The sequence below is a fragment of the Thermobia domestica genome, chromosome 7 (genome assembly GCF_964235325.1).
Source record: "Thermobia domestica chromosome 7, izTheDome1.hap1.1, whole genome shotgun sequence".
In the NCBI taxonomy this organism is placed as follows: Eukaryota; Metazoa; Arthropoda; class Insecta; order Zygentoma; family Lepismatidae; genus Thermobia; species Thermobia domestica.
Genome location: NC_137460.1, coordinates 227,031,887 through 227,051,339, shown reverse-complemented (window position 1 = coordinate 227,051,339; position 19,453 = coordinate 227,031,887). Strand labels below are relative to the sequence as shown.

The 19,453-nt window shown below is 33.4% G+C and overlaps 1 protein-coding gene and 1 long non-coding RNA gene across 8 annotated transcripts in view; one reads left to right on the top strand and one right to left on the bottom strand.

Annotated features, from left to right (window-relative positions):
• Positions 1 to 19,453, bottom strand: part of Lar (tyrosine-protein phosphatase Lar) — a 1,526,023-nt gene that overhangs the window by 40,160 nt on the left and 1,466,410 nt on the right. For all 7 annotated transcript variants that reach the window (XM_081765888.1, XM_081765893.1, XM_081765890.1 and 4 more), the window contains 6 exons: positions 18,864 to 19,135; positions 16,506 to 16,724; positions 8,987 to 9,124; positions 7,814 to 7,957; positions 3,203 to 3,419; positions 2,137 to 2,312 (listed from right to left, as the gene is read on the bottom strand). In XM_081765888.1, the coding sequence (XP_081622014.1) occupies positions 2,137 to 2,312; positions 3,203 to 3,419; positions 7,814 to 7,957; positions 8,987 to 9,124; positions 16,506 to 16,724; positions 18,864 to 19,135 (1,166 nt within the window). The remainder of the gene's footprint in view (positions 1 to 2,136; positions 2,313 to 3,202; positions 3,420 to 7,813; positions 7,958 to 8,986; positions 9,125 to 16,505; positions 16,725 to 18,863; positions 19,136 to 19,453) is intronic.
• The window catches only part of LOC145690719 (uncharacterized), a 30,322-nt gene continuing 22,841 nt past the window's right edge, over positions 11,973 to 19,453 (top strand). The window contains exon 1 of the long non-coding RNA XR_014132264.1: positions 11,973 to 12,040. This is a non-coding gene — a long non-coding RNA (uncharacterized LOC145690719). The remainder of the gene's footprint in view (positions 12,041 to 19,453) is intronic.

Sequence of the window (19,453 nt, the reverse complement as noted above, 5' to 3'; positions counted from 1 at the left end):
TTCTGGTTTTATTGAAAAGTTAATCAGATTTCGCCATAATTTATCGAAAAAATCAAGATTCATGGATGGGAAAAAATAATGTTCCTTAATTTAGTTTTTCTCGTTTAGATTGTGATGAACAAATCTAATTTAATATTTTCAATCTCAATTTTAAAATAATCTAATCTAATCTAAATTATTTAATTCGTTTCAAGTAATTTCCAAATATGGACAATTATAGAGATATCATAGTATTAAGAGTAGAACAAAGTAAAAACAAACTAAATTTCTTAATATTGACGTTTCAGTATTTACAGAAATTGTTTTATATATTGAATTCTTGACGTAAAGAAAGAGTTGTGTTTGTTCTTCATTGACTGGCAGAAAGCTTTCGAGTGGGTCAATTGGACCAAACTTCTAAACATATTTAAAGAAGAGCTCCTCCGTGGCTAAGCGGTTAGCGTACGCGCCTTTGGCGTGGGGGTCCCGGGTTCGATTCCCGGCGGGAGCTCATGTGGTTCGGATTCCACGTTAATCAGTAGGTCCACGTCTCATATAGCCTCGCTGCTGAACGGGACGTTAAACTCAATATCAACTCAACTCATATTTAAAGAAATCGGAATTAACTGGAAAGAACGACAACTCATTCACAACCTGTATACAAGCCAATGAGTGACGTTGCGCTTCAATGAAGGAGAAACTAATAGTGTTGAGAATTAGAAGAGGAGTCAGACAAGGATGTAATACGTCGCCCCAATTATTTAACATTTACAATGAGTGCTTAATGAAGGAAACATTAATGGGAATTGGAGATTTCAAGATTGGAGGGCAGATCATTAACAAGATCAGGTATGCACGGTTATTATAGCTAGAACCGAAGAAGGACTACAGAAGAGACTAACAAAATAGTAAATACTGGGAAACTATATGGAATGGAAATCAACATCGGAAAATCGAAGGTCATGAGAATATCCCGTGAAAATGCGCCCTTACGGGTCACAGTATAACAAAGAGAACTTGAAAAAGTCGAGAATTTCATGTATCTGGGAATTTCATGCATTTTGACGAGAGACGCTTACTGTACCAAAGAGAACAGTCAAAGAACTATCATAGCCAAAAAAAGCATTTAACTAGAAAAGATCACTCTTAACTAGCAGGATTAATATTAGACTAAGGAGGAAGTTGATCAAGTGTCATATATGGTGTATTAGAGTGAATGGTTCAGAGACTTGGGCATTACGGAAGTTAGAGAAGAAATATTTAGAGAGCTTCAAAACGTTGTATTGGAGGAAGATGGAGAAAATAAAATGGACAGAGTTTAGCCAGCATCTTTCGTAGGAAGGCCAATTGGATCGGACATATTTTGCGAATAAATTGTCTTCTTCATACTGCCATAGAAAGAAAGATGGAAGAAAAGTGAGGAGTACGAAGAAAAACGCCAATGATTGATGATTTGAAAAATAGAAGAAAATAGAAGAGTTAAATGAGGAAGCTGACGATCGAGAAGCGTGGAAGAAACATCTTCAGACCTACATCTAAAATTTGAAGAAATAAAAAAAGAAAAAAAAAAAAAAAACACCTTCTGATCCCGGACCTGCCAAAAGGCACTTAATAATAATAATAATAATAATAATATTGATTTATGTCTGAAATGTGTGAACAGTTTTCTGTTTTCTAGCCGCACATTATGATATCGACTTAAAATTCTACTTGTTCATAACAAATAAATTGATTTAACTGTGGTTTGCATCACCAGGGTGTCTACTAAAATTCCAAAATGAAATTTCGTGACTTTTTCGTGACCTTTTCTTTCCTAAACCATAAAATTTAGTAACATTCTCAAGAGCGAATTTGGCCAAATTTTCATGCATGCAATAGAAGCGTGCTTTGTTTGAAAAGCCGACCATAGACATTTTTGGTGGTGAATTTTGACGTTTTATAGAACAAAATTTTCCAGTCTGTATTATATTTCTCCAGATGATAAAAAAATTCGTGACCCAAAAGCTAAATTTCGTGACTTTTTCTGGACTTTCATGACCGTTTTCTGATTTCGTGACGTTTGTATGACTTTCGTGACCGATAGACACCCTGATCACTATTTACTTGTAAGAAAAGCCTTTGAAAATTAGAAATTTTACACTTCTATATTGTACTTACGTCATCCGTAAGAAACTGATCTGGATTTTTGTTAATAGTGGATTTGTCTTCGGGGACAACGATGAGGTAGTAATGGCTTATGGGTCCGTATTCCTCGGACGCTTGGGGAAGAATTACTTGGATTTCTTCTCCATTCACAACACCATAGAAGTCAGGCTTCACCATTGGCTGAGGAGCTGTGGATAAGAAAGAAAAAAAAACTTATAATGATTCGTAAAGGAAGAATTATTTGTCATTTCATTTTCGCTAAAGGAACAATAAAGAGAATTGTGGAACAACGTTTATGATATTTTTTACGCTCGATTCGATCTTAGGAATCCTCTCCTAACCCTTTTAAATTTTTTTCGTATATTTTTATACGATAGGGTGGTATCTTCATTATTCGATTAAAAAAGTACTAATAAAGCTTTTCACTTCTCTTTTTGTTTGCTTTTTTGTTTGGTTTTTCAAGCCTAGAGACATTGTAGAACACGATAGATATGGTTTCACGTCTTTCTGTGTCAAGACATACGGGGTTATGACGTCGTAACTTTTAAAAAATAATTTTTTGTTAGGTCTATTTTTATTATTTTTCTAGCGGGCTTACTTTTGCACCTAGAAGATTAAAATTTTGCACACACATTCAGAGCACCTTGCAGCATTTTTCCGATTTGTTTCAGATCTCTGCGTTAACAAAGAGCGGTCCAGAGGGGCAAAGAGGTAAAAAAAAAAAAAAAAATCATTTTTTGTGATTTTTCCGCCTTAGATACATGATGGAAACATGTGAATGGTATCCTTTAAAAGGCTGTTCTATTCAAGAGAGAACGAGGCACGAACTATGATCCTAGAGTAAATAGAGATGATGCTGTAGCTGTTTGACTGAAAGTCTTTAATTTATCTTTAAAAAAAAGCCAAAATTTAAAAGGGTTAAAGGAGAGAATTGTGGAACAATGTTTATGATGTTCTTTTTTCGCTCAATTTGATCTTAGAAATCCTCCCTCTCCTAAACTTGCACATAATTTAGACATATTCTGGTAAATAAACACCCAGAAAGCATCTCAAATTGACAGTTAATTTTTGAACATACCTGCCATTTGTGTGGTAACCGTAATCTTCGCTGGCGGCTTATAGCTGTGGTCGGGAGGTACTGCACTGACATTCACGTTATATGTAGTGAATGGAGAAAGTTCATTAATTGTATAGGAGAAAGTATCTGGAGGTAACAGCACTTGACGTTTAGGAACCACCTGAGTTTGAGTGATGCCTTGCGAATCCACAAACTGTTTCACAGCATCATATGTGATCTGAAATAAAATCAATTATTTAAAAGTTTCCCTCAACTTGAGAACATATAAATTTACTACTTAATTGTTATATTCTCATTAAAAATCCACTTTTTTTTTTTTTTTTTTTTTTTTTTTTAATATTTTGTTAGTGGAATATATTCCAATCAAAACAACTTTACTTTTACTTCTCTATTAAAAGCTTAGTAAAAAATTAAACCAAATTTATTTCGAAATTAAAGTAATTAAAAAAGTTTTAAGACACTCTACTTTAAAAACAATTTACTTTCGATTATTCCAGTCGAATTTAACATACGGCATTATATTTTGGGGGAAATACACACAAAGCCAAAGTAATTTTTACAATACAGAAACGAATAATAAGAATGATGGCAACCGCTAAACCAAAAGAGCAAACTATTACTTAAAAAACTTCTTATACTTTCAGTACCCTGCTTTTGTATATTTTAAATTTATTGATATTTGTAAAGAGACACCTACAAGGTATCCTTACGTGAATAGAAGAACTCATAATCGTGTTACAAGAAACAAGCAAAACTTTTTTATTGTAGAACACAGAACTGTATTATATGAAAAAGGGTATCTGTTGCTAAATTTAAAAAAGAACTCCAGAAAACATTTATTACATCACTGCTTTTACTCGTAGAGGTATACATGAATTGTAATACAGTACTGAATGTATGAAAAAAAAGCAAGAAATAAACACAATACAATACTGTATATGAAGTTGTTCGTATATATATTTTTATCAAGATCAGATCCCTCTTCTTATTCCTCAATCTTAACATTACTATCCTATCTATAAATTCTACTCTTAATATCTTCATTATTAGATGCTTACCGAGAATCTTCGTACACTGTTATTATTTCGTTTTTATGTAATGAATTGCTGTTCTATATAGTTCCCAACAAAAGCGTCCTTTTTGCTGATGATACAAACATTTTAGTTGAAATTCCATATAAGCCTTGCTCCGAGGAATACATATTTAAGAACACGACAGATAAAATTACAGAATGGATAAAAGCACACCAAGTAAATTTAAATACAGCGGAAACAACTATAAGGAATTCCAATGAAGGAAAACTAAACTGTCTAAATATACATCCAATACGTAGAGACGGGGAACTCATGCAGGTATCTCATACTTGTAAAATTTTAGGGTTAAAAATAGACTAAGTTAACATGGGATGAAAATTTGAATGATTTGTTGGGGAGACTAAGCGCAAGAGTCTATCTTATACGTAAACTTAGTAATATTCTAATTATGGAAACACTGAAAACAACTTATTTCGGCTTGATCCAGTCAATTGTATTATACGGAATCATTTTCTGGGGGTAATACCTGTCATGCGATAAAAGTATTTACAATGCAGAAGAAAGTGTTACGAATAATGTTATCAGTTCCGTTTCATACACCAAGTAGACCACTGTTTCAGAAACTTAAAATATTACCATTGCCGTGTATATACATTCTCGAAACAACATTATTCATATATCTATATCTATATATCTATATCTATATATCTATCTGTATATATATATATATATATATATATATATATATATATATATATATATATATATATATGAATAAAAGAAACTTCCAACTCAATTCGGACCTACACCAATACAACACAAGAACAACCAATCATATTCATATACTACAAAATTTCCGTCTAACAAGAACTCAAAATTCATTACACCATATAGGAATGAAACTTTATAATAAATTGCCAGACTGTGTCAAACAAATGCCAAACTTGCAGTTTAAAAGACACCTTAAGTTCCTGTTATATAAACATATAAACATCTTCTGTATGACTTAGATGAATATCTTCAGTCTGATCTTTCTTTGTAACGTAAATATTAACATTTATTTGAATTTTTAAATATATAAAACAAGGTACAATTTAAAAAAAACAGTTTAGTTTTCTTGTTACATATATATAAATAAATCAATATATATATATTATATATATATATTATTTTGTATTACTATATATTATTTTTATAATATTTGTATTATTAATTGTAAGAATGTATCTCTTGACGAAGCCATGAACGCAGAGTTCTTACGGCGGAAAATGAAATAAATAAATAAATAAATAAATAAATAAATAAATAAATAAACAGACTATTGGTAATGCAGCTATTTGAACGTAAATTATAAACTTTAAGTTTTAGAATAGAATAATAAATATCAGATTATCATTACTATTATAGCTATAGCTACAACTGCAAATGTTAATTCGTAAGCAGATAGGCCTAATTTTCTAGTTTTGATTCTAAACAAATAAATTCCTTTCAAAGCTACCACATTTCCTCGCACTTGGTTTGTGTGAGGGATCGTAATATGTCAATTAATATACATTTAGCATTTTTGACAGGTGACAAAAAAAAAAAAAAAAAAAAAAAAAAGTAAAAAAAAAATTCTTTCTACATATTCATCAAAGATTTCACAAATTCCTCTTAATTCATATAATCCCATTACTATACCCACCACGAAGCGATTATGAACATGTATTGTAGTTGTTCTTTCAGTATAGTTGAACAACGAGTCTCACATAATACATACTGTATTTTTTTCCCACAAAACCGTCTCCTAATCTTCATAAAATTCTTATCAGTAGTGTTATATATATATATATATATATATATTAACGGTTATACTTGGATGAGGGGTTTTGTTTCGTAACTGAGTGATCGTTTTCGCAGTGAGAAGCATATAGGATAGACAGCGGGTGCATATTAATAGAGATATAGGGTGCCGAAAGTGTAGTGAAGTGCATGCAAGTATTGGAGTGCATACAATGTACACGACTGCATTTAAGCAGGCTTTATAAGATAGTAAACTTACATTTTATATATTTTACCATATTACTTTAATTAGAGTTATCCAACTTGAGTATACGTAGCCCTTATACATAGTTGGTCATCATGTTGTTCAACTGCATCATTTCTTTCCTTGTCATCCTTAAAAACATATTAAGAATATGGAGACTTTTGGTGCAGATTAAGAATATGGAGACACTATTTCGAAGATTTACGTGTAAAATCTATGGATTCGCAAAGAAAGATTGATTGATTTTTTGAGTTTAACGTCCCGTTCAGCAGCGAGGCTATATGAGACGTGGACCTATTGATCCACGTGGAATCCGAACCACATGAGCTCCCGCCGGGAATCGAACCCGGGTCCCACAAAGAAAGAGTAACAGCTAAGGAACTTGATTATTAGCGAAATGTGGTAGAAGTAGTCCAATCAATATGACTATAACTGAAGCAATACGGTAGAACTAGCACAATTACAATGTCATTGTTATGTAATCTTCCGTACAGGAAGAAATTTTACACAATATGAACTCTCTAATATCTGATACCTTATGTATTTCCCAAATTAGTTTTGCACCATATTATTGTAAATAGCGCTCCCCTCAGTACCTTCAGTGTCCTAACGCTCTTGCAAGTTGCCTGCTTTCGCTTGCTATGAACTTCCTAAGTTAGTTTTAGGGACTAAGAAATTAATTCATGCCCTCAACATTGTTATCAGCACCCTAAACACCAGTGCTACACTCCTCACTGTGGGTTAATAAATATTCCCTCACCCAAGTATGCCAGATAAAATAGAATATCACCAACAGTTTAGAGGATTTTATGCTATTTCGAGTTTATTGTGCACATAACACAATATCTATATAGTTATTGTCTTTACGCTCCGCTCTTGTTAATCTGCGCGTGAGAGATTCGAGATGACAAATATGTGCAGGTATGGCAAAACTGAAGCTGTTGCCACGCATGAAAGAAACACTTATTTTATGGTTGTCCCATATTGTTAATCTGTACGACATATTTATCTTTAATATAACTGGAAAGTCATTCATCTAAAAAAGAAAAAAAAAGTTTTTTTTTTTTTCTCGCACGCAAGATTTTCCTTTCTTTTGTTACATAAATGTGCCATGTTCTACCACGATGAGACGCTGGAACGAAGTGTGGATCAAAAGTTATTTTGACGAAGAGTACACTATTTAGTGTGCACCCAACTTGTATACTTCGAGTGTGCATTCTTGAAATGTGCACTTTTCACTTCTGGACACGGCCATAGTAAAAAAAAAATTGAACTGCTCAACATGTACTGGAAATATATATATGTACGTACACAAGTAAAACTAGGGAAAATCATTGAATGCAACCTTTATGTGAAAACCAGGGAATCATGTGGACGTGCTAGAAGACAGAGGTACATCAGTGGAACAGAATTACCTCAGGAATGAAAAATGAACATTATCCCCGGGAAATGAAAACTGTGCGAAACATGTGAACATATTAATTTTCGTGATCTGTAACAAAGGGAAGAATATTAAGTTAAGCCTCGAAAGCGATCTTTTTCTATACTTACTATGTAATTGTAAGGATTGATTCGAATCGGATGACTCCACGACAGGGTCATACTGTGCGTGCTGACATCATGCGCTCTGAGATTCAAAGGAACATCTTCTGGTTTTACTTTCACAGTCACCTTCTCCGATAAACGACCCAACCCCTATTCAAACAAAAACACAGAAAGTTATTAGTTGATTTTTAAACCTAAATAAAGTTACAGATTAGAAATTAAAACATAACAGCTATAATAACATTCTGAGTGAAGATAACCTATTTTCAGTTTAGTAAGGCTTTAATCTCACACATAAAACATTTTATGTTAGTAAATAGTACTGCTTTATTATTTTAGATTTGCCTTATATATAAATAAGTATTTTGCATATGTAAGTACATGTCTGTGTGTATGTCTGTGTGGTGTGTGTGAATGTTCACACTTCACATCTTATTATTGCTTAAATCATGTAATTGAAAAAACCTGTAATTACAGCTATTAAAAGCTGTTGCTGTAATGCTTAAAAGAGAAGGAAAACAACAATAACTAATACGCCATTTTTAGCAGTGTTACGAACTTTATTAATGTTTATCATATTTTCGGAACGGTTTGAGATATCGAAGTGCTGTAAGCGGCAAAATGATTTATTTGCCAATTGCAAACCATACAAATAACTAGATATGATACTTATCTAAGCATGTTTTCGAAATAAAACCATTCTCAAATAAAATAATTTTCAAGCGCTTGTAACTTCGTTCCTATTCATTCGAAATACGTTGTGTTATGACCATAGTTTCTAACGCTAAGATACTTTCGATGTGCATTATCTTGTCCATCGCCGTTGTAATGTAGAAGCTATAACATCCTAGCTTCATGTTATAACATGTGTGGTAGAAGCTTTGGATGTTTGTGATACTATAACATCCTTAGTTTGCAACACTGAATAATAAAATGATATTTTAAGTTTTCGTTTGATATGTTGATTTGAAATATATAATAATGTGACGTAGTACCATTTGAAAAAAATAACTTTATATTGGGTTGACAGTACTGTTGGGTGTTTCTGTTTAATTCTAATTGTCTCTTCTTCTTCTTTATCATTAAATCCATTATTATTACTATTAAACTTTTATTTATTTTTTAATGAAGGATCAAGTAATAATTTCATGCCAAAAATTAATTTGATCGCTCACTTACCGACTTTGTTCGCGCAGCCACCGCGATGGCATATTGAGCAAATTTTTCCAGGTTGACCAATTCTGCTGATTCTGTCAGAGGCACTGATTTCTGCTGCCATTCGTCAAGATCTTCCACAGCCGTCATGGTATAAAAAATCTACAAAAATGAAGATTATATTAATCAACCTGAATAGCTTTCATTCAATGTGAATAATTCAAATATTTCGGTATTGCCACAGAAAAGAATTTGAAAATATATAATAAGATAGCCTTCTACGAAGTAACACACGAACAGTCTTTTTCGTCTGCCTGCTCAATTCAAAGAGCAATATAGCACAATTAAAATTTCAAGGTCACATATATAAACACTATGCATCATAAAAGTTCTTAAACTTTGGTAAATTCAAAAATATTCAATTGAGATGGTAACTTAACAGCTAATTATGTATTACGTTCATTGTTTTAGGTTTGGGTGACATATATATATATATATATATATATATTCAAGGAGCAGTCATGGAATACAGCTGGCTAATCTCAAACTTTTTAGTTCGAAGTCCAAGACGACACGAAAAAAGTTCGAATTATCTAAACTTCGAAATATCTTTTTTCTAATCAAAAGATTCAAAACATTTCAATCAAACATTTTCTTGTAAGCGTTTTATGTGAAGAACTACATATAGTGGCCAAACCCAAACTATCAGTATGATGTGCTAACTACGTAAAAAATACGAAAGCTCGATTTAGGGGCCGTCCAAAAATTTTGTGGCCTCTGATCCAAAAATTAATTATTGCCAAGGTCGCAATCTTTTAACTTTTTCTCCTAAAATTCTTGTTTATTTTATTGTTTTTACACAGTCAACAAAATCTTCAGTTTCATTTACTGTAATAAAAAAAATATTCATAACACTCGGTTGACATTCAATAACTTTTCTTAAATTTTCAACCATTTAGGAAACTTTAAACGGTCTTTTCACACGTTGTTTCTTTACATCATCGCCTATCCCGTTTCCATCTTCTTTATCATCATCAGCTGGATTGAGTTTTTGTGCAACTCTTCCCTACGTCTGCATCTGAATAACTGAAAACCAGTTGAAACCAATTTTTCCATCCAGCAAAAAATCTTGTACTATATTACTTCGAATCGTCTAAACAGAAAGTTCCGAAGTTCGATTTACCTGCGAATTTTACCACTATTTCTAATTTTTTTCAATGCTTTTAATACAGTTCGAATTAACGAGACTCCTCGAATGTAATATTCCTATTTTACAAATTAAAGAAAATAATATCAACAATTAACCTTAGAACTTTGTATCGTGCTATTTTTTTTTTATTCGTTTTAACAAAAGGACTTTCTTTTTGAAAAGCAGTGCGTCAGCGAAATGTTCTTGTCGTTCTGTAGAAGAAAGTAAAAATAAAATGAAATCTTTAAGTTTTACGTCCCACAGTTATGCCGCTTAGGCTAAAGGAGACGGTAATGATGAGAGACGAGTGAAATGGTCGAATGAAGAAAGTGGGAGGAAACAGGAGAAACCCGAGGAAACCTATGAGCACGGTGTTTGTCCACCAAAAAGTCTACACGGCGCGAGCTAGGACCGAACCAGGAACCCCAAGCACCGGGACGCTCTACCACTGAGCCACCGCTGTAGAAGAAAGTGTTAAGTGTATTTAATTCTTAAGCACAGACACTATCTGGTGCATTTAGTACTGATCCATTATACGCCCTGGGAATTCAAAATGGATTATTATGTTCCTGGTATGATTTCAACGAATAATTCTGTTATCTTCCATACTGAAACACTACCGAAAAGCCTTAGCTTTACAAATATTTTTTACATTTGATTCAACTTAAGTCCTTTTTCCTCACCGGAAACACTAGCATTTGCAATAATTTTTTTAGTATTACATAATTTATAACTCACGATTTAGCGGCATCAATACAAAAACAATTTAACATGTTAATATTTACACACGCTAATATAATAATCCAATTAGGATTTTCAGGGTACGTAACAGTACTGGTTTTTAATTATTGAACTGTATAATATATTTTGGCCTATATTACTGGAATTATGGAATACCCTTGTAATGAACATCAGGGCCATTTTTAACATTTTTGCCGCCCCAGGCTGTTAGAAAATGCTACCTCTTAACATCAATGTTTGTCGTCAAATTTCTGTAATTGCCAGAACTGGATTATGGAAAAAGAACAGGTACGAAAAATTTGCCGCCTCGAGTCATGGCCCACGTTGGTTCTGATGATTACACCACTATGTGCAAAGCACATTACTGTGGATAAAGAGAATTATTCGCGCAATGAAGAAGTTCTTTCTTAATTATCCTGTCTTTAGACAGAAACGTTAAGAGCGTCACTGTTTAGACGATATTATATTTTTAATTTCCGAAATATAATTTACATATAATGATATTACATGATTCTTATCACATCTGTTAGTGTCAAAGTAAGTTTAATACAAGTCTTTTTTTCCTTCTTTCAGTTGCTGTACAGACAAACCAGAAACAAAGCAAAAAGGACAAATCTTTACTTTAGGCAAGGAAGTGACAGGAACCGTTTCATCTCTATACAATTCCCAAGAACGAAAGACAGAAAACAACGTGCCCTGCGGGTCTCTAACCCGCCTTCACTCGCTAACTCTCGCTCGGCAATACTATGTGAATCAGGAATAGCAATAACATTAGTGAAGAAATATCCATGTGAATTAGGATCAACAAGGAACCAGTGACAACCTCTAATAATACTAACAGTGACAGGTTATCACCGCCTTGCCCAAAGTAAAGAGTTACCGGAAAAAGTAAGATCATATTTAAAAAAAAAAAAAAAAAAAAAAAAAAAAATTACAAATGGCTTTATTCATATAAACATAATGATAAGAAGAATTTCATCAAATTAATTGTTCATTTTCTAAAATTTGTAATTATTGTCAACATTATTAGGATTTTAAAAAAAATCGTTAAGCTACTATAGCAACGCAAATATGTGCAGCGTATAATCAACTGTAATTAAAAACGGAAAGTTTAAAAACATTCGGAACAATTTGGAAATGATATAGATGTAAGTACTCAAAATGTATCTATTTACAGTAGAATATAAAAATACTAAAAACTTATAATACTTTAGTGTTTTTAATATATGTATGCTAAAGCACAAACTTCCTGCGCCTCCGATAGAGGCAGATCCACAAAAAGTCATATTTAAATAACATGGGGAATATCTTCATCCCCCCTTTAGACCCCTGAACAGTAACAATATTCATTTTGGCAATTCTTCTGTTGTTTAGTCCCAAGAGGCTACAATCATACCGAATTTCAACTTTCCACGTCAACCAGAAGTACCCCTTTATTTTATGTTAGTCAGTTCATATAATTATATATATATATATATATATATATATATATATATATATATATATATATATATATATATATATATATATATAGTAGGATATTTTACATTATCTTACGCTAATTTTTCTTTTACGTCTGTCTTGAATGTTTTTCCACCCCGTGATCACATTCGAGGTTACACTTCATTTATTTCCGCTTCTAATTTGCACATGTGTTATCTCAAAAAAATTTACGCTCATTTCTTGTAATCATTTTCACTAACACTATACAGTTATGTTTCGCTACTATATCTATTCTCCAAATCATCTATCTGCATGGTTCATACTGAAATTATGATGTTGGTTTCCTTGAATTTTCATAATTAATAACTATAAAATTTCCCTGACTACCGACACCGCGAACACTATCATCTATAGTTATGTTTAGAAAAAAAATCTTAATCGGCCTCTACTATTTCTATAGCGGTTCAACGTTCTTCTTTTTTTTTTTTTTTTTTAAATACAGTACAACCTTACTTTCTTATTATAAATTATTTTTGTAAGTCAACCTTCTTTTATTTGAAATACAATATGGAATAATTATACACTAACGTAATATCTCGGCATTCTGAATACACTGTAACGTAACATATAATTCGGTTATTTACAACCAACACATCTAACTTGTTTTCTTCCTTTATGGAACCTAAATTTTAGCTTAATTTGTTTTGCTTTCAAACCAAGCTGCTTTATTCACCGAATTATGCAATACTTAAAAAATTTATTGTTAATAATTATTTTACAGCCTTCTTATCATCATTTTTCTTGAATCTGCATTGATTCCTTTATGTGTTCTTCATATCTTCTGCGAGCAGCTCTAATGCTTGTCAACATCGCTTGAGTAATAGTTAGTGCTCTAACGAAACTCACTCACTCTATGGCCTTTGAAACCCGAAGGTTCAATGCTACGTTCACAAAAGCTCTCCATTGACGTCTATGCTTAGCCAACTGGATTCAGTTTCTACTTTGTATTCCTATCTCTGCGAGATCCATCTTAATATTGTCCTCCCATCTGCGTCTGGGTCTTCCTAATGATCGTTTTCCAATTGGAATTCAAATTAAAACTTTGAAAGCGTTATTACCTTCTTCCACCCTGGCTATGTGACTTCCCACCTAAATCTCCTAGATTTAACACCCTACCAATGTCTGGTAAACCGTATAAATTATGTAGTTCCTCGTTATGAACTTTCTGCCATTACCGTTCTTCTTGCGCCCGAATATTCGTATCAGGATCTGGTTATCAAATACTTTCAGTTTACGTTCTTCCCTCAGAGAAAGCGACCATGTTTGGCAACCATACTGAACAACAGGCATGACTATCTGTTTTATATATTTTAGGCTTCAAATTCCTCACATAATTCGCGACGACGGGAGATTTTGAATTGAACAATAACACGAATTCCTTGCTTTTAGGAATAACAGCAACCATCTGAATTTTCGTGTAATCTGATTGTATTTTTCCTGACATCTTGTGAGTCTTTTGTAAAATATAACAATTTCTCTGACTCTTAGTACATCTACAAGCATTTTCTGACCTTCTCTGACTTTCAAAGTCAATGTGAACCCTGTTATAATAGGAAACTTTGGAGCGAGGTGTGTTTAATGTTAATCTTTTTCTTTCCACTCAAGTATATTAAACTGCAGCAATAGTAACAATTACAAAATCTTATAAACAATCTCTAGCTTGCTGCCAATTGGCAGTAGTAACACTATGCGACGCTCTGAACAGCCTTGTACCTGTGTCAAAAGTAGTATATACACGTATAAGGCGGGAATGGGCTACCATTTGTGATATCGTCCCGGGAAGAACGCAAAAACTATGTGCGGAATCCACAAAAACATGGCCACTGCTTGTTCGATTCTATATAATATCAGAGTTCAGTTGTATTTTACATCTCTGGTACTGTTCTGTCAATATATGTGCCTCTTGGCAACTCTGTATCTCCATCTTTAGAGTTAAGAACCTATCCTTGATTACTTCATATCGTTGGTACCTTAGAAGTATTTTCTTTTTTAAAATCTTTACAATACTTATGCAATTAAAACAAAAATTTCCCGTGAAAAAGTAAAAAACTTAAGAAACACCAACGGTTTAAGTTTATATTTGCATCGCTAGTTGATTTTCCTCCTCTGTAGAAACTAAAGCTTGTTAATAAGTCTCTTCCGATAGTTGGCGCTGCTGTACTTGATGCTGGAGCTCAATACAAAGCATCGTTAATTTGTTGCTTATATTTGAAACCTGCATATCATCTTTGTATAGAGGTTGAGAGATTTTACTTTCCATTATTTTTCATCTGGATTGTATTCCATCCATATTGAAAATACGTTTATATTTGTTGTTAACAAAGATGAGTTTGGTCAGATTTGGTATCGTTAGTGATATTTATGCTGTTCTTTACACGTATCTTCTTTGTTTATGATTTAGTGTGAGAACATTAGAATATAGGTGGCAGATTTAGTAACATACGTTTGATTGTTTAGATAGAAGTTTAGTGTCCCTTACAGCACCGAGGCTATATGACACGTGGATTTATAATTTAAAGTACAATCCGAATCGCAGTAAGGCTTCAAAGAACCTGGGTAAAGATGAGCCTTTTTCCGGCTACGATAGTCATAAAAGTAAGTACTCATGAAAGCCAGTAATATCGTATGAATATACGGTCCCGGGTCCCATTCCCGGGTGGACTCGGCCGAAAAAGTGTAAAAGCTTTTTCAAGGAAGCCAGACTGAATGAGGTTTTCCTGAGTTTCCCTCATTCACACCAGACAAATGCCGGGGTGGTACCTAACATACAGGTCCCAGGCCGCTTTCTTCTTTCCCCAATCTTTTCTTCCTTCCCTTTCCTCAGATAGCGTTATCACCGAGTGACGTCATCCCTCATACGTGACGGTCTAACATGGACATAGGAGCCGAAAGCCCAGAAATCTAATTCCTAATCCTATTATATGAAGTCCAAGCATTCAACGTTACAGCTATGCAAGTTGCATATGACCATATCGTAGCAAATCACATAATGATCACCGTAAACTAAGCATAACTGTTAATGTTTTTCCATTTTCGACATTTTTTTCGAACTTGCAATAAGAATCTTAGTATGAGGAGCTTCATGAACCATTGCATTTCTTGTTTTCTTTGAAAGCTAAAATTAACAAACTTATCAACAACCATGCGCTTATGAAACGCATCATACTAAAATTATAGCTGCAAGTTCGAAGAAAAGGACTAAACTAGCAGAATATCAACAACTGTGCTTTGTTCGTGGGGTTCTTAATGTGACTTATACTATATTTTTCATATAATTCTTAGAGAGATGTAACATTCATACGCTTGAACTTCACATTCATACGCTATATTGCTTTTTATGAACATTTCTATTTTTTACGACTGTCATTAAAAAAGGATGATCTTTACTCATCTCCTTTCAGGTCTCTCCGATCATGAATCGAACCTGAGACCCCATGCACTAAAAGCGCGAGCACTAGCCATTAAATAAGCGAGGAGAACATATACTAAGGTACGGATATGTTATTGATTACATACACATTTTCTGTTTTTGTTAATATTATTTCTTATGTTCATCTAAACTTGACCCGCTTCAACGAAAGTTTCAGATTATTATAGACCGTAATATGTTCTTTAGTGTTAACACGGAATGTTTTGATGTATACGACTATGTACCGTTAGTCATATATCATAAGTAAACAATTGCGGAAACGTTAGTCATGTATCATAAGTAAGCAATTATGAAAACCGTTAGCCATATATCATAAGTAAACAATTATGGAAACGTTAGTTATATATCATAAGTAAACAATTATGAAAATCGTTAGCCATATATCATAAGTAAAAATTACGGTAACCGTTAGTCATATATCATAAGTAAACAATTGCGGAAACGTTAGTCATATATCATAAGTAAACAATTATGAAAACCGTTAGCCATATATCATAAGTAAACAATTACGGAAACCGTTAGTCATGTATCATAAGTAAACAATTGCGGAAACGTTAGTCATATGTAATAAGTAAACAATTATGAAAACCGTTAGCCATATAAGTAAACAATGACGGAAACCGTTAGTTATGTATCATAAGTAAACAATTACAGAATTATGAAGGTTCAAAGTTTATTACCTGATAACCAATCACTTTGCCTCGTGCAGGCACAGCTTCCCACCAAACTTCGACGCTGGAGTCTGAAGTTGCGACTGCTTGGACGTTCATAGGGGCACGGACGATGTCTCTTTCTGTGTGAAGAGAGATCCTTTCACTATAAGGCCCAGCTCCTTGACTCGTGTGCGCCCTTATGCGGAAAATGTAATCTGTATTCTCTTCCAGATTCGGAAATACAGTCTGAAAAAAACATGTACAATTTTCAAAGTTATGTAGATTCTTGAATACATAATGAGTATACGTAAAAGTTAGATTCTGAAATGAAGTTTTAAATGTCTGAAATGTAATTCCAATTAGATATTACTGAACACGTTTAACTAAAATTAAAAAAAAAAAAAAAAAAAAAAAAGAAAAAGAAAAAAAATACAATAATTTATTATTGATAGAGTAAGAATTTTAGACAACGCTCTATCAAGATTAAACAACATCCAAATACATTCACCAGAGTACACAGTGCTTTTCTGTGAAGAATTTTGACACCCAAATTCTGTTTAGTAGTGGATATTGAGTGTGACCTTGGGAAGATGTGCAGAGATTTCCAGTTCGACTGGTGGTTGTGCGGTGCATGACGCGGTTAAATACAAACTGGTGTTGTGATACCTCGTCACAGTTTCTGTAATGGAACAAAAAATGAATATTTAGTTCTATGCTCGCTTAGGGAATACTCCAACGGGAACATCTGAGATGTTGGAAAAGTTTTATGGGGACAACTACCTTTCTCGTTTCTGCATTAGTAAGTGTCATAAGAGATTCAGTGCTGGCACAGAGTTCACGATATCTTTTTCAATGACAGAAATGTAAATTTGAGGGTAATATCTGACCTCGAGGTACGAATAAGGTGATTGTTCGGCAAATAAAAACGAAAATTTTAAAGAAACGGAAGCTATGTGCATGTTTCGTACCCCATTCCTTAACAAAGGAGCAGAAACTGAAACACGTTTATCAACGATTGTTCTTGAGTTCTGGCCCAAAAAAGTGTTTATGTGTTATCATGCCCGACATACTCACCAGACCTCTATCCCTGTGATTACTTTGTTTTTTCCCAATTAAAAGTACCAGTAATTGCTGTACTGTGTATTATCTTAAAGACTATCAAAGTTTCATTTTCATGATATACGCACATACCATAACAAGTTAATACTCGAGGAAAGTTCATTTAAGACTATGTACAGATGAATAATAGGAAATCTGCATAAAAAGAATAGTACGGACTCCAGTGTATGGATTCGATGTTTTGTTACACCGAATCCACATTTCGAAACTCCAGGACATTCGACTGTATCAATTTTTTTTGTTCTGGACGAAAAACTTGAGCGATTTGGGATAGGGAGAATACACGAAACACAGCTATTAAAAAAAAAAATCTATGCAGCGGACCCCAAGCAGGGGATCCAATTGCCCCCCCCCCCCTCCCAAGAGTTTGAGGAATACATATACTTTAATAGATTGTCTACTAATATGCTAGTACAAAACGTGGAAGTCTTATGTCTGTGGTGCTCTCGCCCCCCCCCCCCTCGCAAGTGAAGTAGGTATGGAAATCGATGTATTTTGTTAAATAGAATACCAAATTCTAATCCCCAGGACGATCGATCGTGCCAATTTTTTGTTAAAAGGGAAAATTTGAGCGATTTTGGATACACGTAACACAGCTATACAATAAGAATAATAAATAAATAAATAAATAAATAAATAAAAAGTTATGTGCAGCAGACCCCAGGGTATGCATTCGATGTATTTTGTTACACAGAATCCAACTTTCGAAACCCCAGGACGATCGACTGTGTAAATTTTTTGTTATGGGGCGATTTTAGATAGGGAGGATACACGTGACACAGCTATACAATAATAAATAAATAAACAAATAAATAAACAAAAAGTTCTGTGCACTGAACCCCAGGGATCTATGGATTCGATGTATTTTGTTACACAGAATCCAAATTTCGAAACCCCAGGACGATTGACCGTGTCAATTTTATTATGGGCGAAAAATTTGAGAGATTTTAGATAGGGAGGACATACGTTTTTCGCCCATAAAATAAAATTGAGACGGTCAATCGTCCTGGGGTTTCGAAATTTGGATTCTGTGAAACAAAATACATCGAATCCACACTCTGGGGTCTGGTGCACAGAACTTTTATTTTTCTTGCATAGCTGCGTTATGAATGTCAGATTTCGCATAATAATAGTTTCACGTGATTGCTATCGTTAATACTCGTATTAAATTCATTTATACATCAGACTCAGTCTGAACCACATAATGAAGTATGAATCCATATATAATAATACTTTTAAAACTTAAAATTACAATTCGAATCCTACCTTCGTTGTTGTAACATTTCTATCGGTAACTGTGCTATGATCCACTTTTTTGTGCCATTGAATGTCATAGCGGACGATTTGTCCATTACGATGTTCTCTTATTGGTGGGTCCCAAGTGATGGAGACTACATCTGGCGTTTGGAAATGGTAGGATATGTTGGTCGGTGGACCAGTGGGTGGACCTTCAGGTGTTAAATAATATTTTATTGTTTCTTGGCCAAATCCGATTTCGTTCTTCCCTGCAACTCGAAACTCATACTCTACACCACGCTCTGTAATAAGAATAAAACAGTTACACTTCATTCTATGATACATATATACAAAATACAATTAAGTACTGTTCTCAAAAATGTACCAGTCAAATGCATCGAATTTATGGACATGTTACCAACTTGTAAGTATCATTTATTCATAAATAAATCTGAAAGAAAAGTGTATAGTTTATTAACTTATGTGCATTTTATACTCTCTTAATAAGTTTATTGAATTATAACATAATATTAACCGATATACATAGTAAGCATACATAAACATTCACATACATATTATATCAGGGTTCCTACTGAACTGGAGAAATCTATTTCCCTGAC